The 26,845-nt window shown below is 43.2% G+C and overlaps 1 protein-coding gene across 3 annotated transcripts in view; it reads left to right on the forward strand.

Annotated features, from left to right (window-relative positions):
• LOC144493641 (chloride intracellular channel protein 5-like) overlaps positions 1-26,845 on the forward strand; it is a 131,502-nt gene that overhangs the window by 47,728 nt on the left and 56,929 nt on the right. Inside the window, exon 1 of one of the 3 annotated variants that reach the window (XM_078212912.1) lies at positions 16,682-17,035. The exons of 1 other annotated variant lie outside the window; for it this stretch is intronic. In XM_078212912.1, coding sequence (XP_078069038.1) covers positions 16,973-17,035 — 63 coding nt within the window. In that variant the 5' untranslated portion in view covers positions 16,682-16,972. Of the gene's footprint in view, positions 1-16,681; positions 17,036-21,226; positions 21,476-26,845 lie in introns of those variants that run through there. One more of the 3 variants, XM_078212913.1, reaches the window with a different exon arrangement.

The raw sequence follows: 26,845 nt of genomic DNA on the forward strand, positions 1-26,845 counted from the left end.
ATTGCAATCAGTACAAAGGGTTGTCATTTGGCCAACCAAAAAAGTGAATTAACTATTGTAAAACGTTTCCAATATATTTCAGAAATGACAACGTAGTCGTTATGTCAAAGGACAGGCGCTCCAGAGGTCTGGGCTAATACTCTCTGAGACAGGGTTGAATTTTAGAGTCACTCACCGGTAGGTTTGAAGGCAGGGGACTCTCAAAATGCAACATGTGACCTGCTCTCCACCTACCTGCCTGCCCCTGATGTGTCTCCCATTTTACAGAGGGTGATGGATGTGGCAAGTGGCTTGCCTGCCCTTGGGCCTATGAGGCCACCTAAGTGGCCAGTAAAATCCACCAGCTGGAAAATTCTGCCCATTAGTTTACAACTGAAGCTGGGAAATTTGAATTAAATAAATCTGGAAAGGGAACCTTACTGACTCTATGGAGCAATCTTGCCAAAAAAATTCGAAGTCCCTGACGAGCGTGAAAACGGGAGAGTTTCAGATCCGTTTCTTCAGCATGGTCACAAGTCCAATCTTATGCCACTCTGTGCATTCTTTGCTCAATCTGTTTCATGTCAGTGGGAGGAGGGGATGGGGCATAAGCTCACCAGAAAGCTGGCAGCTCACATTAGAGGGCAGAATTGCACAGAACAGAGAGATCACTCAGTCGCCACCACCCCCAGGATATTGCTGGCCTCCCTGGCTGATCTGGCAAGACAAGAGGGTAAGACCATCCCCTATGACTAGTTTAACAAAACTGGTCTTGGTAATAACAACTGTGAAAACAGCTGGATTGTTGCAAAAATCTATCTGCTTCATTTGTCCATGAGGGAAGGGATTCTGTTGTCCTTGCCTTGTAAGAAGTCTCATAACACCAGGTTAAAGTCCAACAGGTTTATTTGGTAGCAAAAGCCACTAGCTTTCGGAACAGGCTGTCCCTTCGTCAGGCGAGTCCTTGCCTTATCCAGAGCCACAGCAATGTGGATGACTCTTGCCTGCCCTCTGAAACGGCCTTGCTACAAAAAAAGTCAAATGAGAACAAAACCAGATGGATTATGTGGCATTGAGCTAGGCACCAGAAACAACAAAGGTACGCCCTGCTCCATTGTCCCACAGACGAATCAACAGCCTGATATCATCATACTCGCTTAAATCATGCCTTACAGCTGAAGTTCCAGACTCTTTCATATCATCCCTGTCCCACTAGCAGGACAGACCCACCAACAGTGGTGACACTGAACTATACAGTAGAGTAGTGCGGGGATGGGTGAGAATGGCCTTCACTGTGAGCTCTCTTGGCAGCTGGTGGAATTTGATTTCAGTTAATAATTCTGGAATATAAAACGAGTCTCAGCAATGGTGGTCATGAAGCTACCATTAATTGTCATAAAAAATGATTTGGTTCATTAATGCCCTTTTAGGGAAGGATATCTGCCATCCTGATCTGGTTTGGCCTGTATGTAACTCCAGACCGACAGCAGTGTGGTGACTTTTAACTGCCCTCCACAGTGTCCCAGCAAGCCATAAGGATGGGCACCAAATGCTGGCCTTGCCAGTGATACCCACCTTGAATGAAAGCGTAATCACCCCCAGCCACAGATAAGGTTTAGCAGTTATCTCTATCTGAATGTAACCAACACATTTGGTAGTGATGGCACTCTTGGTGATGACCATTTGAAGTCCCCCCACTCGGGTACTACCTGTGCCCTTACCACCCTCCGTGCTTCTTCCAAGTGATCTTCAAAATGCTGATGTGCTTGTGGTAACACAAAGGTCAAGATGTTATAGTAGATATGCTGTTAAAATTACTGGTTCTTGTATTCGTAGAAATAAGGTGTAATAAAACTAATAGAATATATGAGTTTTTTTGGTAGCATATGTGACCTCACCATAATGAGGTGACATTAACCTTTTATTTGATATTGATGAAAATTTAGAATATTGCGCTCAGTTTACATATCACAGAACAGGGACTATAATGATGCTGAGCTCCTGGTTGTCCATATTCACAATTAAACAGAAGGTATAGCCTTTGATTTATACTAAATATTTACATCCTTACTTTGCATCACCTCCCACTTTGATCCTTAATATATTTAGATTATTGCCTCACCGATATGCACATAATAAATAGCTCCCTCTTCTAAAGATCTTTAAACATGTTAGTGTTCCACTTAGTCTATGCAACTCCTCCTGCATTATCTCAAACTTAAGTGTCAGTATTTTTTTGACATGCATTCTGGTGGCACAGTGGTTAGCACTGCTGCCTCACAGCGCCAGGGACCCGCATGCAGTTCCCAGCTTGGGACACTGTGCGGAGTCTGCACGTTCTCGCCGTGTCTGCGTGGGTTTCCTCCCACAGTGCGAAAGACATGCTGGTTAGGTGCGTTGGCCATGCTAAATTCTCCCTCGGTGTACCTGAACAGGTGCCGGAGTATGACGACTATGGGATTTTCACAGTAACTTCATTGCAGTGTTAATGTAAGCCGACTTGTGACAATAATAAATAAACTTTAAAAGTGAAACTTGAATATTTCCATTCACCAATAATCCTATCTTGTGTAGTGCAGCTGAATTATTCCTGAAGATCAGATACAGAATAGCTTTGGCCATGATAGTTGTTAGATAAAAGTTGAATAAGGCAGCAATTCTCCACTACCTGCAGAAGCAGGGGCTCATAAATCGATGAATATAATCTAAAACAAAGAAATTACACTAGTGATTTATAGCTCACTGGTAGACCTCAGCTGGTGTATTGAGAGTAATTCTGAGTGCCACACTGCAAAAAGATGCAAAAGCTTCAGAAAGTACACTAGATGCTTACAATTCAAGATGTTACCAAACATGAAGGACTTGAGTCATGAGAGGTCAGAAAGTTAGCTTCTTCTTGGAGAAGGTTAGAAGTTTAAAGTGATGAGAAATTTTGATGGGGTAGAGTGGGGAAAAAAAAGTATTTCCTCTAGTGAATCTATTAACAAAAAAAATCACAGGTTCAAAATTGTTAGCAAACGATTGAGATGGGAAATGAATCACTTAGAATTGTCAGGATCTGGGATATTCTGCCTAAATATGATGGTGGAATCTGATTCCATAAATAACTTTTGAACGTGTTGGACAGATAACGTTTAGCAGCTATCTCTATTTGAACTTGACCAACACGATTGGTAGTGATGATGGACAAGTTCCCCACTCGGATATAACCTGTGTCCTTGCCACCCTGCATGCTTCTTCCAAGCGATGTTCAAAATGCTGATGTGATTGAACATGACTTTTTATAAGTTTCAGACAAGATGTGGGTCTAAACATGGCATGTTCTTTCAAAGAACCAGCACAGGCATGATGGTTCACATCGCCTCCTCCTCCTGTGCTGTAAGTCTCAATGATTCTAAGCGTGTTCTCCAGGATCAGTACCAAGGCCTCAGGTTTTCACAATGTTTCCTTTTAATTTTATTTCCCTGTAGACCAGGAGAAGCACAAGTGCTCCTTCAGGCTTTAAAAGGAAACCTGGGACACCCCAGTCCCAGGCTTCCCTTTCCCTCTCTTGACCTGATCCCAATCATCTAGCAGAGTGCAGGTTACAATTTATTATGGTCCCTGTGGTAGCTTCCTGCCAGCTAGCTACCATTTTCTGTCAGGTTCTGGATGGGAGACTGACCGGGTCAATGCGCTGGAATTAATATTTCTCAGATCTAACACTAAAACTCGAATGGCTTGGTGCTCCCTCACTGCCGCTCCGCTCCCAGAGTGTTAAAATTGAGTCTTTACTTTTTTCCTCCTTCTCTCTCCCCAACTTTGAGTAACTTTTTACCTTCTGGTTCACATCCCACTCACCCCTTTTAAGTAGCTTCCTCGCTGCAATTGCATAGGTATTTGAAAATGTACAAGCCATTCTTTATGAACATTTGGTGCAAGTCTGCTCGATCCCAAAATAATCGCAGTGTTCCAAAAATCTGAAGGCACTCCTCTAGCTAACAACTCATCTATCTCATCAGTGCAAAAGATAAGCATTCACAACAATCTTCAGCCAGAAGTGCCGAGTGGATGATCCAACTTGGCCTTCTCCGGAAGTCTCCAGCATCACAGATGTCAATCTTCAGCCAATTCAATTCACTTTACAGTGACCCCAGCTTGGGTCACTGTCTGTGTGGAGTTTGCACGTTCTTCCTGTGTCTGCGTGAGTTTCCCCCAGGTGCTCCGGTTTCCTCCCACAGTCCAAAGATGTGCAGGTTATGTTGATTGCCCCTTAGTGTCCCGGAATGTGGGGATTAGTGGGGTAAATGTATGGGGTTGTGGGGATAGGGCCTGGAGTGGGATTGTTGTCAGTGCAGACTCGATGCCCTGAATGGCCGCCTGCTGCACTGTAGAATTTCTATGATATCAAAAAGCAGCTAAGGCACTGGATACTGCAAAGACTATGGACCCTGAATTTTCTGGCAATGGTACTGAAGAATTGTGCTCCAGAGCTTGCCACGCCCCTGGCCAAACTGTTCCAGAACAGCTACAACATGTGCATCCACCCGGCAATGTGGAAAATTGCCCAGGTATGTCCTGTATACACAAAGCAGGACAAGTTCAATCCAGTGAATTACTGCCCCCATCAGTCTCCTCTCAATCATCAGTAAAGTGATAGAAGGGAGTCATCAACAGTGTTATTAAGTGACACTTGTTTAGTATTGCCTACTTACTGACACTCAGTTTGGATCAGCTCCTAAGTTTGGGATCACTCAGCTCCTGACTTTATTACAGCCTTAGTTAAAACATGGACAAAAGAGCTAAACTCCAGAGGTGAGGTGCAAATGACTACCTTTAACATCAAAGCAGAATTTGACTGGAACTCCCTCCCTAACAGCAGCGTGGTGTACTTGCATTTCAGGGACCACAGCAAAGAATAAAGAAAATTACAGCACAGGAACAAGCCCTTGGGCCCTCCACGCCTGCACTGACCGTGCTTCCCGACTGAACTAACCTTCCGGGGACCATATCCCTCCATTCCCATCCTATTCATGTATTTGTCCAGACACCCCTAAAAGTCACTATCGTATCCACTTCCACTACCTCCCTCGGCAGCAAGTTCCGGGCACCCATCACCCTCTAGTTAAAAAAACTGTGTAAAAAGCAGTTCAAGAAGGCAGCTCACCACCACCTTCTCGAGGGCAATTACAGGTGGGTAATAAATGTTGGGCAAACCAATGAAGCCCACATACCTTGAAGGAATAAAAAAAAATCAAACAGACTTAAATTTCACTTTTAGAAATCTTGTAGATATACTTGGGCGGCACGGTGGCACAGTGGTTAGCACTGCTGCTTCACAGCTACAGGGACCTGGGTTCGATTCCCGGCTCAGGTCGCTGTCTGTGTGGAGTTTGCACATTCTCCCTGTGTCTGCGTGGGTTTCCCCCGAGTGCTCCGGTTTCCTCCCACAGTCCAAAGATGTGCGGGCTAGGTTGATTGGCCATGCTAAATTGCCCCTTAGTGTCCCGGGATGCATAGGTTAGAGGGGTTAGTGGGTAAATGTGTAGAGATATGTGGATAGGGCCTGGGTGGGATTGTGATCGGTGCAGACTCGATGGGCCAAATGGCCTCTTTCTGCACTGTAGGATTCTATGTATTCTATACCTCAAGGGCAATTCGGGATGGACAATAAATATTGGTCTTGCCAGTAACGTTCACATCTTGCGTGAATAAATAATAGTAATACATATTGTTAACAAGGTTGTCTATGCACAGAATTATTTCTTCTTGATAGACAATATTTCCACACACATGATCCCCATATCTGAATCAATTGGATCGAGTCACAATTGTAATTTTGTGTTCTATGTGAACTGAACTTGACTTGGTTTGACACTGAATCCTGTAATACATTTTAGAAGCTGCAAATGAGAAAAGCTACTGGTGTGTGCATTCCTCTAGAATGTGAAGGAATGCTGTCACCAAATAACCTTTCGAGTGACACTTCTGACATTGTTTTCATCTGAAATGGATCTGTCTCACTTTGTATTTCAGGAATCATTCTGTTAATGAGTTTGATCACTGAAAAGATCAGAGGCTTGAATTAATCTCTGCTGAATGTGTAACTCAAAACCTGCTCTGTTTAAAGAGGGAGAGATCATTAAACAGTTAACAATAATTGCAACATTTTAGCACGGATCAGCCCGATTGGTTGTGTACACTCAAATTGGGAATCCAAAACAATGTTGAAATGTTAAATATTATTTAATGGGATAAAGGGATAGTGTTATCTGAACAAATGTTCTATGCCTGGAAAAAGGAGAAGTCTTTACCTAATACAGTAACTGCATTATTTATGGTCAGATTAATATTCTAGATGGTTGTGAATCTTTTGAGTAGGGTTTACTGAGACTGTCTGTACTGAGTAAGCAAACTAATTGCTTGTGCCACATTTTGCAAAACTACCAATTAATAATGCAGTATTACAATGACTTTATTAAACGTGGGGGAAAAACATGGCAAGATGCTGAATAACCCTGGCAATACTTTATCATCATCCTCGGTATAAAGAATTTTGTTAATCTCATTTTAGAAGGTCTCTTTTAAGGAAAATGTTTGTAGTTTATTTCGGCTCAACAGGTCAAAAATTTACTCTGGCTCAATTATCAGAAACAAAATGTATTCATCAAATTTGGATAGGCTAAATTAAAATGTACTGGATCTGCTGTACTGGGACTTTGAAAATTAATTGTAATAATTCTGGATCATCAAACTATTTTTTTTTTCCATTGTAGCAACCCATCAAGGATACAATCCACAATAGTCGGAAAGCTGCTTCGCTCTAAAATTGAGTTCTGCAGGTCACAATGAAACTAATGATATTCCAAATCTGCGGAACATATTTTGAATATTTTCCACAGAAGCTTAGTTATTCAATCCGATGCCTGCGTTTAAACTGCAAGACAAAATCGACCCTGTGATACCAGCCCTTCCATGTCAGAGTTAGGATGAAGTATCACTTTGATCTGTATTCTCAGGGCATGTGGTAGATTTGGTGATCTCTGATGTTGAAAAGCTGAAAAAGAGCAGCTGTGACTTTGGCAGTTAATACATTTTGACTGGTACTCCTGTCAGAAGGAATGTACTTGCCCAGGAGTGACAAAGCACTGTTGATTGGAAGCTATTTTTGAGGATGGTTGCGCAGTGTTTGTCAAGCCAGAATTAAACAACTCCGTGGTGAGGTTGAGCTATGTCTCTGTTTACCCTAATGAGTTGAGCTGGCTGGCAAATTGGTCTTATCTCTGCCCTACTAACCTGTTTCATTGTTACTGAAGAAATCAACCTAACTGAAATGGCCCCTCAAGGTGAGCCAGGAATGCTTCCAAACTTGTTGAGCATTGAGATTAGCTAAAACAGCAAGAAGTGCTTCTGTTGGAAGACGGCATACTGATTTAATTACTGGCCAATTTAATGTAACTTCGCAGCAGCGCTGTTTTAGATTCCGGTTCTGATGCGCATCAATTTGACACGAGGCACAAAGCTTCGGTAAAAGAAGGCTTTTATTAACTAACAATGGAACTATCAGAACTTTAACACACTATCCCAGACTGAAGAGGTCCCACCCGAGCAGGGGGTCTTATACCTCTCCCAGGAGGCGGAGCCCGACTGGGATGTGCCACAACAGTTACAACCACAGGTGTATCAATCCCACCCTAGCCCAACAACAACATTAGAACAACCCAACAACAACATTAGAACAATCCCACAGTGGGAACCAACGATGGTTCACCACAGGTTCCTCGGGCATTGGGACCGGTTCTTGGGAAGGTGGGACCGTACAGACTGGACGAGTTACACCTGGGCAGGATCTGATGCCCTTGAGGAGGGTGGTACTTGCTAGAGTGGTTGGGGAGGGTTTAAAGTAATATGACAGGGGAATGGGAACCTGTGCAAGGATTCAGAGGAGGGAGAATTAAGAACAAGAGGAAAAGGCAGTAAGGAGAATCAGGAAAGCGATAGGCAAAGAAATCAAGGGCCAGAGTCAGATAAGGACCGAGTTTTTAAAAAAAATAGTAGGAAAGGGAAAATCAACATTAAAAGTGCCCACCTTAAGATTTTGTACCTAAATGCTTGGAGCATTTGAAACAAAATGGATGAATTACTTGCACAGATACATGTAAAGGGGTATGATATAGTTGGCATTACGGAGACGTGGCTCCAAGGTGAGCAAGGATGGGAAATAAACATTGAGGGCTATTTAGTGTTTAGGAAGGGCAGACGGAAAGTAAAAGGTGGTGGAGTTGCATTGTTGATTTAAAGATGATATTGAGGAAAGATATTAGCATAGATGATGGAGAATCTGTATGGGCCAAGTTAAGAAACAACAAGGGGCAAAAAACATTGGTGGGGGTGATATACAAACCACGAAACTGTAGTGGTAATGTTGGGAAAAGCATTTAGACAGGAAATCAGAGATACATGTGTTAAAGGAACATCTGTGATTATGGACGACTTTAATCTGCATATAGATTGGGAGAGTCAAATTAGTCACAGTACAATAGAGGAGGAATTTCTGGAGTGCATACGGGATTGTTTTCTGGAACAATACATTGAGGAACCAACAAGGGATCAGGCCATATTGGACTGGGTGTTGTGCAATGAGAAAGGATTAGTTGGCAATTTAGTTGTGAGAGAACCCTTGGGGACGAGTGACCATAATATGGTAGAATTCTTTGTCAAAGTGGATAATGATGTAGTTGATTCTGAGACCGGGGTCCTGAATCTCAGTAAAGGTAACTATAATGGTATGAGGCATAAATTGGCCATGATGAACTGGGAAATATTACTGAAAGGAAAGACAGCGGAGAGGCAATAGCAGGCATTTAGAGAATGAATAGGTGAACTCCAGAAGTTGTTTGTTCCTGTTTGGTGCAAGAGTGGTATGGGAATTGTGGCCAAGCCATGGCTTGCAAGGGAAATTGGAGATAGTATCAGATTCAAGGAAGAAGCATACAAATTGACAAGAAAAAGCAATAGGTCTGAGGATTGGGAGCAGTTTGCAATTCAACAAAGGAGGATCAAGGGATTGATTTAAGAAAGGAAAAATGGACTATGAAAGTAACTAGTAGAGTTAACCGAGGAGAACAAGTGGATGTAGTTTATTTAGACTTTCAGAAGGCTTTCGACAAGGTCTCTCACATAACAGACTAATTAAAGTTAAAGCACATGGGATTGCGGGTAAAGTTTTGAGATGGATAGAAAACTGGTTAGCAGATAGGAAGCAAAGAGTTGGCATAAATGAGTCTTTTTCTGATTGGCAGTCAGTGACTAGTGGGGTTCCGGTGGGATCTGAGGTTTTCCACTTTGATAGCAATAATAGGAAACCAGATTATTACTTGAATGGGTATAAATTGAGAGAGGTGGATACTCAATGAGGCCTTGGAGACGTTGTGCATCAATCACTGAAAGTGAGCATGCAGTTTAGCAGGCAGTAAAGAAGACAAAGGATATGTTGGCCTTGATAGCAAGAGGATTTGAGTACAGGGATAGGGATTATAGGCATCAGTGAGACCACATCTGGAGTATTGTGTGCAGTTTTAGTGTCGTTATCTGAGGAAGGATGCCCTTGCTATAGAGGGAGTATAGCAAAGGTTTACCAGGCTGATCCTGGGATGACAGGTCTGTCATATGAGGAGAGATTAAATTGGTTAGGATTATATTCACTGGAGTTTAGAAGAGTGATAGGGGATCTCATAGAAACTTATAAATTTCTAACGGGCTTAGACAGGGTAGATTCAGTAAGAATGTTCCCAATGATGGGGGAGTCCAGAACTAGGGGTCATAGTTTCAGGATAAGGGGTAAACCTTTTAGAACTGAGGTGATGATAAATTTCTTCACTCAGAGGGTGGTGAATGTGTGAAATTCATTACCACAGAAAGTAGTTGAGGCCAAAACGTTGTCTGATTTCAAGAAGAAATTAGATATAACTCTTGGGGCTAAAGGGATCAAGGGATATGGGGGGGAAGGGAGGAGTCAGGATATTGAATTCAATGATCAACATGAATGGCGGAGCAGGCTCGAAGGGTTGAATGGCCTACTCCTGCTTCTTGTTTCTATGTTTCTAAGCAGCACTGTTTTAGAAATACTGAAACTTTACAGTACATAATTCACAATATATTTGCATTGCTAGGGTAGAGTTGCCTGTATTCTGGCAAATTCTTTGAGCTGTGAAGTTTGATTGTGTTAAGCACAATTAAGGAGTCAAGGTTTTCAAAGGTTAAAACTGGACCACATTGAAAAGCCTTGGAAAGGTGGGGCTGAATGATTGATATGTTGGTAGGAGTCATGTGAGGTTGGGCAGTGCAATTGGAAGTTTGGAGGTCATATACTGATATCGTAATGAACATAAACTTAAATATCAAAAAACAGTAATAATCAAAAGGATGAAAAGCTTGTGACCAACCGCGGGTAACTGTTTGGCTTGCATTGCTTTATGCTGATTTTGGATACCCTCATTTTCGGATGCAATTATATTGCGAGCTTGGTAGTGATATAACTTTATTTAAAGCGAGGGAGTCAGAGAGTTGCAAAGGGAGTAGAGGGGATTAAGTGAAGGGTGGTGTAGTCCTGCCCAGGCCTTTGCTGCAACCTCTGTGCCAGGAACTGGCCGCCACTCACGCAGTCACACACACAATGCTGCTGCTGTGTGCTAACAGTGGCACACTGGTGGAAGACACTAGGGATTTCCTCTTGAGTGGTGGTCTTCCGTTCTCTTTCTCCACCGGCTGGACGTGTGTGGTGTGTGGTGTGTGTGTGTGAACTGGTGGCGTCCTGTCTGCATCCGGACTAGAAACACCATGAACCAAAGGCTGACCTACTGCTTGGACCTAATGACTTGCATCCTGAGGTCTTAAAGGAAGTGGCTGTAGAGCTAGTGAATGCATTGGTTGTAATCCTTCAAAATTTCCCAGATTAACAAAGAACAAAGAACAATACAGCACAGGAACAGGCCCTTCGGCCCTCCAAGCCCGCGCCGCTCCCCGGTCCAGGATTGAATCCTGAATCCAGGATCCCCGCCCAATTTTCCAGCCTATCTACATACCAATATCCTATCCACCGAGCTGTCCCCCACAGCTACGATGCTTTGTTCATTACAACCTATTAACTCACCCCCACCCCCCCATTCCAGACCATGTGATCTCCAGGGAGAGGCGAAAACCCAGAGTGAAAAACCCCAGGGCCAATATGGGGAAAAAAAAATCTGGGAAATTCCTCTCCGACCCCCTGAGGCAATCGAAACGAGTCCAGGAGATCACAATGGCCCTGATCGGAAAATGCTTCCCAACCCTAGTCATTTCCACTTCCATGAGAAACAAGGAACAATTAGCCCGCGCTAATTGACCACTCTTTTGTATCCCTCCATTCCCACTCCGTTCATATAGCTGTCTAGATAAGTCTTAAACGTTCCCAGTGTGTCCGCCTCCACCACCTTGCCCGGCAACACATTCCAGGCCCCCACGACCCTCTGTGTAAAATATGACCTTCTGATATCTGTGTTAAACCTCCCCCCCTTCACCTTTAACCTATGACCCCTCGTGAACGTCACCACCGACCCGGGGAAAAGCTTCCCACCGTTCACCCTATCTATGCTTTTTCTGGGAAGTTCCCAGCAGATTGGAAAACTGAGTGTAAGACCACTATTCAAGAAAGGAAGGAGATAAAAAGATGGAAACTATAGTCTAGTTAGCCTAATGTTTGCCTTTGGGAATATGCGACAATCCATTATTAAGGAGGTAGTAGTTGGCCATTTAGAAAATTGTAATACAATCAGGCAGAGTCAATCTGGTTTTGTGAAAGGAAAGCAGTGCTTGGCAAATTTATTAAAGTTCTTTTAGGATTTAACAAACAGGGTGGGTAAAGGGGAGCCAGTAGATGTACTGTATTTGGATTTCCAGAAGGCATTTGATAAAATATCACAAAAGGCTACATGCAAGACAAGAACTCATGATGTTGAGTTTGATTAAATTAGCATGGGTAGAGGATTGGCTAATGAATAGTTAGGATAAATGAGTCATTTGTAGGTTGATTAGCAATAACCAATGGAGTGCTGCAGTGAGTAGTGCTAGGGCCTCAACAGGTAATGATCTAAAGCTGAAGGGACAGCCTGTATTGTTGCAAATGCAAGTTTGCAGATGTTATAAAGATGGGGAGGGAAGCAGGGAAGCAAGTTGTGAGGAGGACCCACAGGCCAGAATACCGCCCCCCCCCCCCCCCAACAACAAAATGAATGGACATTTGAATGGCCTGTCACATCCACTGTAGTGACACCCATCACGTTGGGGCTGGAAAATCCTGACCAAAGAGATGTAGGTTGGCTAAATGAGTGGGCAGAAAATTGGCAGATAGTGTAAAGAAGGAAAATGTGAGGTTGTCCACTTTGATTGAAAAATTACTTTTAAAAACATTATTTAAATGGAGTGAGACTGCAGACAGAGGGATTGAGTACACCGAGATCTGGTGTCCTTGTACATGAATCACAAAAACATGCAGATACCATGAGTAATTATGAAGATCAGTTGAACATTGACCTTTATTACAAGGGGAATGGAATATGATGAAGTGGTCTTGTTACAGCTGTAGGGCATTGGTAAGGCCAAACCTGAAGTACTGCATAATCTTGGTCTCCTTGCTTAAGGAGGGATATACTTGCATTGGAAGCAGTTCAGAGAAGATTCACTAGGCTAATTCTTGGGATGAAGTGGTTGTCTTCTGAGGAAAGTTTGAGAGGTTCTGCCTATACGCATTTGGAGTTTAGAAGCGTGAAGGTGATCTTATTGAATCATATAAAATTCTGAGAGGGCTTGATAGAGGAGATGCTGGAAGGAAGTTTCCCCTCATTGGGGAATCTGGGTACAGGGAGCACATTAGAAAATAATAGGTCTCCCATTTAAGGTGACGATAAGGGAAAATTTATATTCTGATGGTTATTAGACTTTGGAACATTCTTCAATAGAGAGCGATGAAGGGTGGGTCATTGATTTTTTTTTTGATCAAGAAGAGAGGGAAGTAGACCGGAAAGTGGAGTTAAGGCCACAGTCAGATCAGCAATGATCTTGCTGAATGGTGGAGCAGGCTTGATTGGCATATCCTGCTCTGATTTCTCATGATCTTAAAATCCAAAATTTGGGTGCCTTGGACCCTTCTCGTATAGAGTGTGCACCCCCATTCCCATCATGTCCAAAAATGGGCACCTATATTTCTGGGCCATTAAGTCCAGCCTGAGTTACTGTTTCTCCCTTTTGTACTAATACCATAAGGATATGCTTGCCATTCAGACCTTCCCAATTTTTTTAGGTTGGCTTTCCTAGTATTTTCATCAAAATATTCATAAAGATAATCAGTTTGCACACAAACTAACCACAATGTCATAAGTCCATTGTGAACACGTGCAGCATTTTATCAAAGTGTTTATGAAGACTGGCACTCAAACTGATAAGATGATGGTTCACTTTGGCAGTGACATATTTTGAATTTCATGTTGCAACATATAGGGCCCAATTTTATCATTGCGTTGCGCCCGTTTTCGGGCACAAAAACTTGGTAAAGTCTGGCATGAGGCGAGTAGCACGATCCGCCCCCCCCTGCCTCCATGCCGGTTCCCCCTTTACCAAGGCTGCGATCGGGATCGTGCCCTAAGTGGGCAACGGCAATTTAAATGCATTTGCATGTATTTAAATTGACTTAATGGGCTGCACGCCCAACTTTACTGGCACTTCCCCCTTTACCACAGCGTTCGCCCATCCAGAATCGGCGCAAAACACACATGCTCTATAGAAGTCCAATTTGGGCGCTCCAGTGAGTGAGGAGGTAGGTGCCGAGCGTCCGACGGTTCTTTGCACGAGAGCAGTAGGGGAGAAGGGTGGTCCGCTGCCACTTTGCCTGAGATCAGTGGGGGGGGGGAAGGGGGGGTCCGTTACCACATTGCCTGAGATCAGTGGGGAGGAAGGGGGAGGGGTCCGCTGCCACTCTGCCTGAGATCAGTGGGGGGGTGGGGAAAGGAGGGTCCTCTGCCACTCTGCCTGAGATCAGTGGGGGGGGGAAGAGGGGAGGAGCCTGTGATCAGTCTGGGGGGTGGGGGAATAAGGGGGTCAATAATGTTGTGGGTGGGGCATGTCTGTGGGGGCCAGGGGCAGGCATTATTCGGCCTGGGAGGGATGTGGCAGGGGAGCAGCATTCTATCTTTTTTTTCTGCGCATGCGCTGATGGCAGCTGCAGGGTTTCGGGTGCGTTAAGCCCCGCCCACAGGTTTTTGCAGCGCGATTTGAAATCACTGATATTTTTCCAGGCAGAGTGCGTATGGGGGCACCTGAGAATGGTTCTGAAAGTTGGATCTGAAACATACCCAGTTTCAAGTCTGCCCAGCACTTAGAATCAAAATGGTAAAATAGGGCCCATAGAATCATAGGATCCTTACAGTGCAGGAAGAGGCCATTCGGCCCATTGTGCCTATAGTGACAACAATCCCACCCAGACCCTATCCCCATGACCCCACTTATTTACCCTGCTAGTCCCCCTGACCCTAAGGGGCAATTTACAATGGCTAATCAACCTAACTCGCGCATCTTTGGAGTCTGGGAGGAAACTGGAGCACCCGGAGGAAACCCACGCAGACAGAGGGAGAATGTGCAAACTCCACACAGTGACCCGGGTCCCTGGCACCGTGAGGTAGCAGTGATAACCACTGTGCTGCCGTATATACCATACACCATTTGTTACGTTATTAAGCTACCGTTATTGTGTCTTGGCCCAAGCTCTATAACTTTCTTATTACCAGATGTTCCCATTAATGTCAGACTTCCTTTGCTTGCTTTTTCACAGATTCACACGCGGTGACGACACTCATACTAATGCAGGTTTGGACAGTTAGATAAATATTTGGCAATAGCCTGTTAGATTTCTTATTGACACCCTGGTATGTGGACCATTTAGAATTTAAAAAATAATGACCAACTGAAAGTAAATCTCTAATTGACAGAATAATGTAGTGATTCCATTGGTGGGCCTAACTTTTTGACTCCGTATTGCGGTGAAGTACCTCGCCAGCCAAACTACTGTGACCATCAGGGAATGGAAGATATGCCACCACTGATTGTCAAGCTATTACTGGTGAAAAATTGTAAGAAACTACACCTGCAAATTTCCAGTATGTTCAGGTGGTTAGCAAGGCCTTTTCACCAATGGGAACTCATAAAATCAGCTCCATGTTTTATAGCTGCCAGTGTGTACCAGTTGGTCTGCTATATTAATTATTAGAATTTAACATGATTTGAGGGGAGTGGAATGAATCTTGTATCATTGGAGCACCAAGATACAGTGGTACAATGTTGGCAATCTCCACTGTGTTACTATGGAGTGTCACCACAAAGCACAGACCAGAAAATATTCCTCCAGGTGTGAGGGGAAATTTCAAGAGGAAAGTCATCGCAATGTTGAAGTTGCACGATTTTTGGCAAACTGTTCAACATGGAGTCATGGGAGTAGTTGCCCAGCTGCTTTCTCATTTGCAGTGACATGGACCTATACAGATCAAGAATGATTAAAATATCAGCAGTTGGTTTTTTCCATTTATTGTAATGTTGTTAATAGAAAGCAAATGCAAATGACGTGTTAATAACTGCTACATTTATCTGAGGTTCAAGTTGATATGATAGCTGCTGGTGAATTGTTTAAAAGGAATCTTGGGTGATAAATAACATTTGACGGACTGTACAATTCAATGGATCAAATAAACATTGAGAGATGGAGATCAGTTTGGGTCAATTTACGAGCTCAGACTTGGTGCATGAATCATAGAATCCCTACAGTGCAGAAGGAGGCCATTCAGCCCATTGAGTCTGCACAGAATCTCTGACAGAGCATCTTACCCAAGCCCACCCTCCTGCCCTATCCTGCAACACCATACATTTACCCTGCTAATGCCCCTAACCTACAAACTCGGGGACAATTTAGCACGGCCAATCCCACATCTTGAGTGTGGGAGGAAACCAGAGCACCTGGAGGAAACACACACAGACTCGGGAGAATGTACAAACTCCACACAGACAGTCACTCAAAGCCAGAATTGAACCTGCGTCCCTGGAGCTGTGAGGCAGCAGTGCTAACCATTGTGCCATCATGCAGCAACTTACCAAGCAGCTCCCTACTGATTGGGGGAAAAAGATTGCTTGGGGGGGGGGGGAATCCTTCAACAGAATTTAGGCCCCACATTAAGGGCTAGATGCCTTTCTATTAAAAAAACTCATTAATTTAGCAGGCATACCAATTACTAGCCCTATCAACTGGAATAAGATTAAAACAGAGGGATGATCTGTGTTTGTGATTTTGCTACACCTAGCACATTGTGTGTTCTGCTCACCACCCTTCCATAATGATTAAACATAAATATGGTATACAGCACTGTTTCTGGAAAACACCCAGTTCAAAGCTGCATGTTAGCTTCTGCCAACGAATGGATGAGGGTGACAAATGTCTGTTTATGTTGAATAATTGCAGCATTTTTCAGTCTGGCAGCATGAATCGGATGTTAACCGGTGAGGTGAAAGCAACTATCTGCCTAATTGGTTGAAAGACAATAAATAAAAGGAGATCAGAGTTGCTGTCAGAGGTTGGCTCCTCCCTCTGTGTGTAACCCAGCCCCCCTCTTACTGTCACAGACTATTTTTGGCTGCCTTCCTATCTTACTTAGAGCATGTACATTTAATAGAAGTCAGCAGAGAGAAGCCGTGCACCATAAAGGAAAAAGAAACAGGAGGCACTTGTTGCTTTCTCTAAAGAGCATTAATCGTGTGCTGCAGCCTGGGACTAAAAACACCTGTCTTTGATGCAAGTTCTTTGGACGGCAGGAATACTCCAGTGATATTAAGCTTGACTAAATGGTATTCCGATCTTGCTGGAACTATCCTGGTGGAGGAATGCGTGAATGGTTCCTTGTGGATTATTGAAGCTCTGAGCTGAAGGAAAGAGAACTTTGACATGGCTGACTTGGTTCCTGTCAACGGGTTAGACAAGGATCCTGAAATAGAACTGTTTGTTAAGGTAGGATGCCCTTTAAATGAGGTCCTTCCATATGTGAGGCAATTGGGTTTTTTTTCTTGGGAGTTTCAAGCTTGTCCAAAGAATGAGATGGGTATGAAGACCCTATAACCTGATACCTCTATATGCTGGACTGTCATCTTTGTAGTTGTAATGCACTGATGCTTTGAATAAGCTTTTTATGATCTGGTTTGGTACAGTAAATGTTTAGTAATATTTGTACAGCAGGTGTGTTCATTAAAACGTTGGTTGAGCTGCTCATGACTGAACACTGGAAAAAAAATGATGTCATATAGTAAATAATCATCAACAACACTTCACACATTGTTTTAAAACTAATAAACGTGAGAGCACAAAAGGCCATCTCCAAATGGAGGGAAAATCCATGGACCATCTATTTGGTAAAAATCAGTCTGTTACCCTGTTACCTCAGAAATAAAACTGTCACATTTTCAGTGGATAACTAAGAATAAATATTTTATTATAGATTGGATCAGTTGACAAGTAGCACTACCTCGTGGATCAGAATCACATTGAGCTGAAAGATCCAAAATCTATTCCCCCGACCTTAGCTGAGTGAATAGATTTCCAATACAAGTGAAATAGACTTGGGAGTCTTAGCAAATGTTGCTCAATGTTAATTCACTGTAGAGTGGCAACAGTAAAATCAATTAGAATACTAGGTAGAGTGTGAGTCTTCCTAAGTCTGAATGACATTTGAACACAACTTATACTGTGTCTGGTTCCAGTCACAAGAGACGTTTGAGTCCTTTGGAGAACAGTCATGTGACTGACTGTTAGCATCATTGTTTTGAAGAATAATTGTAGAAAGCTGAGCTGCTCCGCTTCGAAAGGAGCCTCGCAACATGACAAACAACAGTAAGAGTAAATCTGGAATATTGCTTCACAATAAATCATGACGTCAGGACAAGGGGGAAAATAATTTAAAATGCACGAAATGCAAATCCAGGGCTGATGCCAGGAAGCTTTTCCTCAGGCAAAGAGAGGAGGGGTCTTCTGGATAGAGTAATGGAAGTACAATCTCTGGAATTAATTAGCAATCAGTCAGTAGCGGGCATCAAGGAACGGTACTCCAGTGCAATCAGCATGTTCAGGAAAAGAGAAGAAAAAAGCGAGACATGGGGAAAAGAAATCATTCTGTGGAATTAAAGAAAAAAAACTCTTTTTATTAATCTGTCAAAGCTGCATTTCCTTGAGACCTCGTGTTCAAAGCTCCAACTTCAGACATAAATAACATGTGAAATAACAATGTAGCTCTGCATCATTGTCTAAAACTGTGATAAACAAACAATACTTGAAAGGACTTCAAAAGCTATTTCATATCTCTGCACATGTTGGCTTAGATTTAACATCAAGTTGCACCAATTTGAATGGAGTGTGTCAAGAAATTCTTCAGGGAGTATTCTGTTTGTTTGGACCAGGCTAGAAATTTGGACAGAGTCTGATGCATCCCCTGCAGCGTTTAAAACTCCCTCCCAGCAGCTGTCCTGCTGAGTGCAATATCTAGACCACTACATCTGTATATAATGACAATGATATTTAAACCTCTGAGTGGCACCTCCTAAAAATGTTAATATTTTAGGAGCTGATATTATTTGCCAAAGAAGTAACAGTGATAACAATTTCAGATGGTGATTTTGTTAACTGATTTATATATAAACAACAAAAGCAAAAATCGGAAGATTTCAGGAATTTGCTACCAGCCTCTTGCAGATTCCATGGATCTAGAAATGCCAATTGGTAAATATTGATTTGGTTTGCATTAACCATATCCTGGATGCACAACTGTGTTTAATTTTGCAGTTTTGGGTGGCACAGTGGTTAGCACTGCTGCCTCAGAGCTCCAGGGACCCGGATTCGATACCCGGTTTGGGTCACTGTCTGTGTGGAGTCTGCACATTCTCCCCGTGTCTGCGTGGGTTTCCTCCGGATGCTCTGGTTTCCTCCCACAGTCCAAAGATGTGTGGGTTGGGTTGATTGGCCATACTAAATTGCATCTTAGTGTCCCAGGATGCATAGATTAGAGGGGTAAATTTGTAGGGTTATGGGGATAGAGCCTGGGTGGGATTGTTGTCGGTGCAGACTCGAATGGCCGCCTTCTGCACTGTAGGGATTCTATGAAGTGGTTGGGAAAGTACGCCCTCTTCACATGTGTTTGTGAATAAATATAAAATAGGCTCAGACTTCCAAATTTACAAAACACACAAACCAATGTTAAGAATATAGCAGGACAGATTCTCCAGGTATTGCCCCTGAGAGTATTGGATTGCATCAGAAAAGAAGATGGTGGAAAATTAGGCGGAGGGGATCACATACCTGACTGTTGGTTCAAATTAATAACATCAGCACAGATTGTGCACCCTGGAAAATTGGGTGCCAATCCTAAGGCTTACAGCGTGACCAATGCACTTGGCATGCTCCCCTGTGGATAGTGGAAAGGGAGCTACAAATATATGCAAGCTGTGCACTAATAGACCAGCAATGTCAGTATAAATGAGAAAGCCTTTGTGTAGTGTGGTCAGAATAACTGAGCAGCAGTTCAATTGCACAGCAGGTAAATGGAACCGGCACAAAAGGGGAAAGCACCCCTTCCACCCACAGCCTGCCTTTGAACAAGAAACAATTCACGTATCCTGCCATGTGCCTTGTGATCTTAACTCCCAATGCTGATGAATTGGCTGTTGGCTCCTGAACATATTACCATCGTGTTCCCAATGGATCCTGAGACCTGTCCAGAGCTGAACAATTATTTGTGTTTTGTCTAGCATGGTCAGCCTGTGTGCATCATGGTATGGTGTATTATGGTCATTTCATTGGTCCTTCTGTTGGGAAGACCGCTGCCACTCTTGAGACTGTACCTCAGTAGACAACACCACTTTTCAGAGGGGAGAATCTGACTACATTGCACTTAGCAACTAGTTCTCAAAGTAAAATGAAGAATTGCACCTAACATTCAATAAAAGAGAAACTAATCCACTTGCTTGGTCTGTGTAGGATTTGACTGGTGTATTTATAAAGAAGCTGCTGCAGTTGATGTTGCTACCAGCAGCTGTACATAAATATAGTTTATTTGAAAGCTATAAATAAGCTTCACAACTAAGCTAAGGTCATGGGTTGACTGTGACCTTTTCCTGTCATTAATGTGAGTCACGGGGTGGCCTGAGTGCTGTGAGCAGAGTAACTAAGACCTTTATATAATCTCACCTAAAAGAAAGATATTCCCTTTTGAAAACTATTGGAAGCCCCAGTATTCCAAATCTCTATTTGCATTGACCTAAAATAGTCTTTGACTCAAAATGATGTTGTTTTTTCCGGTACTTTGCAGCCATGTCCTTGCTGCCTGGCATAAAAAATGTACTTGTAAATCCCATTTCCATTGAAGTTATGATACTTCCCATTGTGACTTGGACAAGCATAAAACTTAATTGTCAATATCATTTCTTCTTTGAACTAAGTTATTTGATCCTGACTGTGCAAAGTGAAGCATTTGCTTCCCATATTTTGCCTCTAAAATAAACCTGAAAATAATTCACTGCAAAACATTGCTACAGCTTTGCGAGGGAAACCATGTTAAAATGTGGAGATGTATGTTCCTCTTGTACTTTAGGGTTACTGACTTCCAGTACAAGGTGAAACAGAGCCTGAATTAGCAACAGAATTATCATTACTGTCTGGAGGATTTGTACTGTAGCAATCTTCTGTTGGCACATTGCTATCAGTGACAACAGAGCTGCAAGGGTGAATAACACTCCAGCTCAGTAACCTGAAACACCAATGAATGTTTGGATCAAATGCCAACAGTGAAGAAGAAAAACACTTTGGAACAGCTTCAATTCTCAACTTTCTTTGGCGAATTGAACTCACTATGATGAGTGAAACTGAACTCTTTTCTATGCTCCTAATTTTTTTTGAAGCACGTCATTTTATGGCAATTTTTCCTTCTTGAAAGTCCATGTGTTGACAGAGCTCAAGATAGTTAGAGACCTAATGGTTAGATACAGTACTCAGCTGACACCCGATAGGGAGCTTTCCAGAACAAGGATTGGTTGACATTTAGTCCTAAAATAAACCAGTAGCACTATTCACTGGTGCCATGATGTTGAGTTGAACTGAATGCATCGGTCACTGTAGTTTTCCAGTAATGTCTCTACAAGCAACTCAGCAAATGTGACCAATAGTGTAAGGTGGGAAAACTGAAAACTTAGAAGCTCGGTGTGTTCCCCACCTTTATAATTGAATGAACACAAAAACTACCTGACAATTTGAATTTGCTGTGGTTATAAATAAAACGTTGGAATATTTTTAATTGCCCTGATTAAGATGTGAATATAACATTCATTTAGACTGACTTCAGAGTATCTTAAGACATGATGGTGTGAAGGCCAATCACTTCCTGTGTTAGTAACAATGTTATCTGCTACGGTAAGAGTCATGTTGATGATTTGAAAGTTTTGGAGTGCGTGTTGAAGGTGGTGGATGGGGTCCCAATCGAGCAGGCTGCTTTGTCCTGAATGATGTTGAGCTTCTTGAGTGTTGCAGCTGCACTTATGCAGGCAAGTGGAGAATATTCCATCATCCTTTGCATTGTAGATGCTCAACAGGCTTTGAGGAGTGAGATAGGCAAATCATTGACTATTGAGTATCCAGAATTTGAGTGCAAATGGGTGGAGTAGGGGAGGAGATGGGCAGGCATAGAAATTTAAACATGGCTATCTGTGATGGAGATAAGGAGTTGGGAGCTCGCCTTGCAGTCAAGTATAGCACCAAGATTACAAACGATGATGATATTGCAGAGTTTGTGTGGGAGCAAAAACTTTTTTTTTTTGGTTTTGCTAATCAAGTGGAGAAAATTATAGCTGATTGCTTTTCAACAGGCAGTCCCAGTACAGAGGCAGTGGAGGAGTTGAAAGAGGAGGCAGAGTGATGGAGCTAACTTCCACATTTACAACTCTGTCTTCAATTGATGTCACCTAGGAGGAGGATGAGAAAACATGGCCAAGGATGAATCTAATCAGGCTATGCAAAGTAGTTGTACAAGAGCTGAAGCCTTTGGTACAAATGCTGCAGCTATTATCGGATAGGCAAGAGTAAAACCGAGGAAAACCAGTGCAGTTGAGATGAATTGCAGAGGAGGATAATGTAGTTGATCATATTTCTGCTCTTGTATCTTATGGTCTTATTAAGAGGGTCAAGGGTTACGGGGAGAAGGCAGGCGAATAGGGATGAGAATCATATCAGCTATGATTGAATGGTGGAGCACACTCAATAGGCTGAAGTCTAATTCTACTCCTATATCTTATGGTCTTATTTGGGGCACAAAATTAATTCACCCTGTTCTTTGGATGCTGGGGCCGTGATTGATGTCATGCCAGTGTCTGTTCAGACAAATAAAAACAGGAAATGATAGAAAATCGCAGCAGGTCTGACAGCATCAGTGGGGAGAGATTAGAGCCGTCATCAGGGCTGACAAAGGGTAATCCAAATTTGAAATGTAAGCTCTGTGTTCTCTGTCCACAGATGCTGTCAGACCGGCTGAGATTTTCCAGCAATTTTTTGTTTCAAATTCCAGCATCTGCAGTAATTTGCTTTAACCTATTCAGACTGAGATGGGTAAGACAATAGATCTATCTACCCTTTTCATCTCATGATTTCAGGGTAAGATCCTGTGCAAGTCTCCTGTTCGGTGCCACTGGTGAGCTCTGCATACAGCAGGCGGCACCAACAGCATTATTTGCTGATCACATGGTACAGGCGGACAGTAACTTCATTATAGTGTTAATGTAAGCCTACTTGTGACGAATGAATAAACTTGAACTTTAAAAGGGATGGTGGAAAGAAAGATCGCTAAATGGAAATTCTTGGATTGTGTGGGCACACAGAGAGATCCAGTTTGATAATTGTGGTCCAGGAGGCATTAGTGATGCAGGTGGAGATACAGCACAGTTTGTGCAGAGGCCTAGGAAACCTTCATGGAGCACCTTCAGAAGGGAGTGGGTGCTGCAGGCTGAGAAGCTCAGCTCCCGGTTTCTGGGATCCGATGACAGCAGTGCCACAAGAGGTCTAAAGACCTCACGCAGGTGCTCAAGGTCAGTGAATACACCTTTGCAGGACATTTTCTCCCCTCCGCACTACCAACCTGTCATGCTGCTCAATTCACCGCACTCCCACCATGCACCTGTCAACATCCCCGACACTCGGGACAAGGGCCTAACATCCAGATTCTCCACTTTATCCTCACACACTTACCAATGCTGCCACCCACTATGTTCCCCCCCCCCCCCCCCACCCCCCCCCCCCCGCCCCTCCATTACTCTGATACGGCAGACACATCAGCCAAACATGGTACAACATACCCACTGACTTTCTGCCCTCACTTTTGCAAGATAATAGACACGAGAGCAGAGCAGCTCCCCTGAGCCCATGGAAGAGGTGGCTCTCTCCATTATAGGGCCGACTGTGATGGGGCTTGTACCATTCAGTGGTCACCTGAGGATGTTAGTATGTTTTATGTTCTTGGCCTTGTGTCTTCTCAACTCCCAGTTCACCCTTCTCCTGCTATCTGACACGATGAACAAAGTAATGATGTGGAGATGTCGGCGTTGGACTGGGGTAAACACAGTAAGAAGTCTCACAACACCAGGTTAAAGTCCAACAGGTTTATTTGGTAGCAAAAGCCACTAGCTTTCCGAGCACTGCTTCTTCGTCAGGTCCCCCACCTCAACCATTCCCTTCTCTTAGTCAACTTTCTTTTGCAGATTTCCTGCCAGCTGCCCCAGGGGGAGAGTAACAGTACAACACCAATCAAGAAACCCCATTACTTGAGCTGACACTGCACACACCTCGGAGATCAGTATCAAGTTGGGATAAGAAGGCATTGGGTTATCCAGGTCCACATGGGCTGCAACCGAGCGTGTTTCAAAAGAAAAATACTGCGGGTTCTGAAAATCTGACACAAAACAGGAAATGCTGAAAATATCGAGCAGGTCAAACAGCATCTGTGGAGGGAGCTACAGAGCCAATGTTTTAGGTCTGGAAGCTTTCCTGAGTATAAAATGTTTTGTTTGACAGTTCTCTGGAGGACATGGTCACAGAGGAGTTCTGTTGCAGAGGACCTTGATAGAGTGCTGATAAGTACGCATCTTGAGATGTTGGATGCAAACAGCCTCCTGTCACTGTCAAGGAGCATGAAGGATTCTAGCACCAAGTTTATAGAGGGCATCATGGAGAGCTTGTCTTCTCTACAACCAAGCTTCATCACCCTGTAGTACTGCAGCCTCAGAAACACTGTCGCTGCTATTGATTTATTGATACAGCATTGCTGTTGCAGACTTTGTGTGGACAGGTTGTCTACTGCTTTGCTGTCCCCATGAGAATGCAATAACAAAAGCACCAAAACATCTGAGCAATTTCAGACACATTCCAGTGGGGACATTGCCATAAGTTTTCTTACCTGTCATCAGTGTCCTTGGCCCAAGACATGCATTTAGATTGTGCTTTTCTTGACTATTAGATGTCTCAAAATGCTTCACAGCAAATTAAGTTCTTTTGAAGTGTAGTCACTGTTCTAATGTAGGTAACGTGGCTGCCCATATGCACATAGACAGTTCCTACAAACCGCAGTGTGATAGTGGGCAGACATCTGTTTTATTGATGATAATTGATGGATGTATATTGGTCTGGACACTGGGTATAACTCCCCTGTTCATCTCTGAAATAGGCCAATAGCCTAGATTTAGCATTTCATCTTAAAGGACCTCTAAGATTGCAGGGCTCCCTCAGTACTGCAATCTAGTGTCAGCCTTCATTTTTGTACTCAAGCCTTGGGTGAGACTTAAACCCAGAACCTTGTGTCTCAGAGGAGAGAATGCTAACAACTGAGTCACAGCTGACACTCCAACTAACGCTACTGCAGGGCTCATCCTGCTGTTCACATTTCTTTGGTCAAAAGTGGACAAAACAGGTCCCAGGACCTGTTTGTCCAATATTATTATTCTGGTGATACATCAGCCAATTGGGTTATATGACATGAGAATAATTCCATTTACACGTGCTGGGTGCATGCAGGGGATAGATTTGTGTGCATCGTACTGTGTACTGGACACAGTGCAGGTGGTGGCCCACTGTGTTATCTACCTCCAGGGTTTTGAAGTAAGACTGCCACTAAAAGTGAATGGATTTCTCACCCTTTGGCTCTGCAGCACGATCAGCCTGGTTCAGTCATGGAGTGTCGAAACCATAAAAACCTCTGTGTTTGGTGAATGCTTTAAAATTGTTAATTTCTTCCATAACTATTGTCATTAAAATTAGGAAAGCATGTGATCAAAATTGCAGCTGTTGATGAATTAACTTGATGCACCCAAAGCGCATGAAGGACTATCATTGGCGGCAGTATTTATTCACTGACACTTGTTGAAAATGCAGATTTGTGGAAGTCAGACAAACGCAGGATTGACTTATCTGTGATTTCTCCTAAAGCCAAATACCTTGCAGGCTATATTGTGAGAATGGACACCTGGATAATGGGCACTTAGCCAAATTACAGTGGGAGCTGGAATTGTACCTGGGTCAGTGGTTCATATCTTCAAGAGGGAAGGAGAACGACATTTATAAATTGTGGTCAAAACGGGCCAAATGTTAGTCCAGGAAAGAGTGTGGGTTTAGAGGTAGATGGAAGGTTAAAAGCTGCAAAAACTGCTAGCGTGTTGGAAACTTGCTCCAATCATCACACCCATGCATAATTCAAGCATGTTAGAATGGCTGTGTGTAAACCCCTCGGGAGAGATGGTTGCCCATTAACAGATACAAATCACTCAATTGGAGAAAAATTTCAACACCCTTTCTCACAGTATTCCATAATATTTACATTAGAGAAATGGGTCTTTTGGCCCAGCAGGTGTATGCCTGTGTTTATACTCTGCATCAACCTCTATCTCGCATCAAAATATCCTATTCATTTACCCTAGTGTGTTTGGCTTCCTCTTAAATACACCGATGTTAGCTGTGTCACCTGAGCTACTCCTTGTGGCAGAGAGTTCCATATCATGTTCCGCGCTGAAATGCACCTGTGAAGATGAGCTGAAAATGCAACAATAATTGAGAGCTAATCAAAACTAATGGAGATATTTGGTATTTGCTGTGACTTTTTTTAACTACTACTGGGAAAGGATTTGTTTATATTACTTTTGTATGGCCATGCATATGCCGACTCACTCAGCCTGTCCAAATCACGCTGAAGCATCTCTGCAAATCTCCTCACAGTTCACGTTTCCACCCAACTTTGTATCATCTGCAAATTTGGTGAAAATACATTTAGTTCCCTCATCCAAATCATTCATATATGATGCGAATAGTTGGGGTTCTAGCACAGATCCCTGCATACCCCACTACTCACTGCCTACCAATTGGAAAAGTACCCATTTATTTCAACTCTTTGCTTCTTGTCCGCTAACCAGCTTCCTATCCATCTCAAGACATTACCCGCAATCCCATACACTTTAACTTTACATGACCACAAAACATGTAGTCATCTCTGGTAAGTTGCCGGTGCCACGTGATAGCGAGTTGAGGAACAGGGAGAGAGTGCAGTTAAACATGTGGTTGCAGGGATGGTGTAGGAGGGAGGGTTTCAGATACGTGGATAATTGGAACACATTCTGGGGAAGGTGGGACCTGTACAAACAGGACGGGGTGCACCTGAACCAGAGGGGCACCAATATCCTAGGAGGGAAATTTGATACGGCTCTTCAGGGGGGTTTAAACTAATTTGTCAGGGGAGTGGGAAAAGGAGTTGTA

This window comes from Mustelus asterias, chromosome 5, assembly GCF_964213995.1.
Source record: "Mustelus asterias chromosome 5, sMusAst1.hap1.1, whole genome shotgun sequence".
In the NCBI taxonomy this organism is placed as follows: domain Eukaryota; kingdom Metazoa; phylum Chordata; class Chondrichthyes; order Carcharhiniformes; family Triakidae; genus Mustelus; species Mustelus asterias.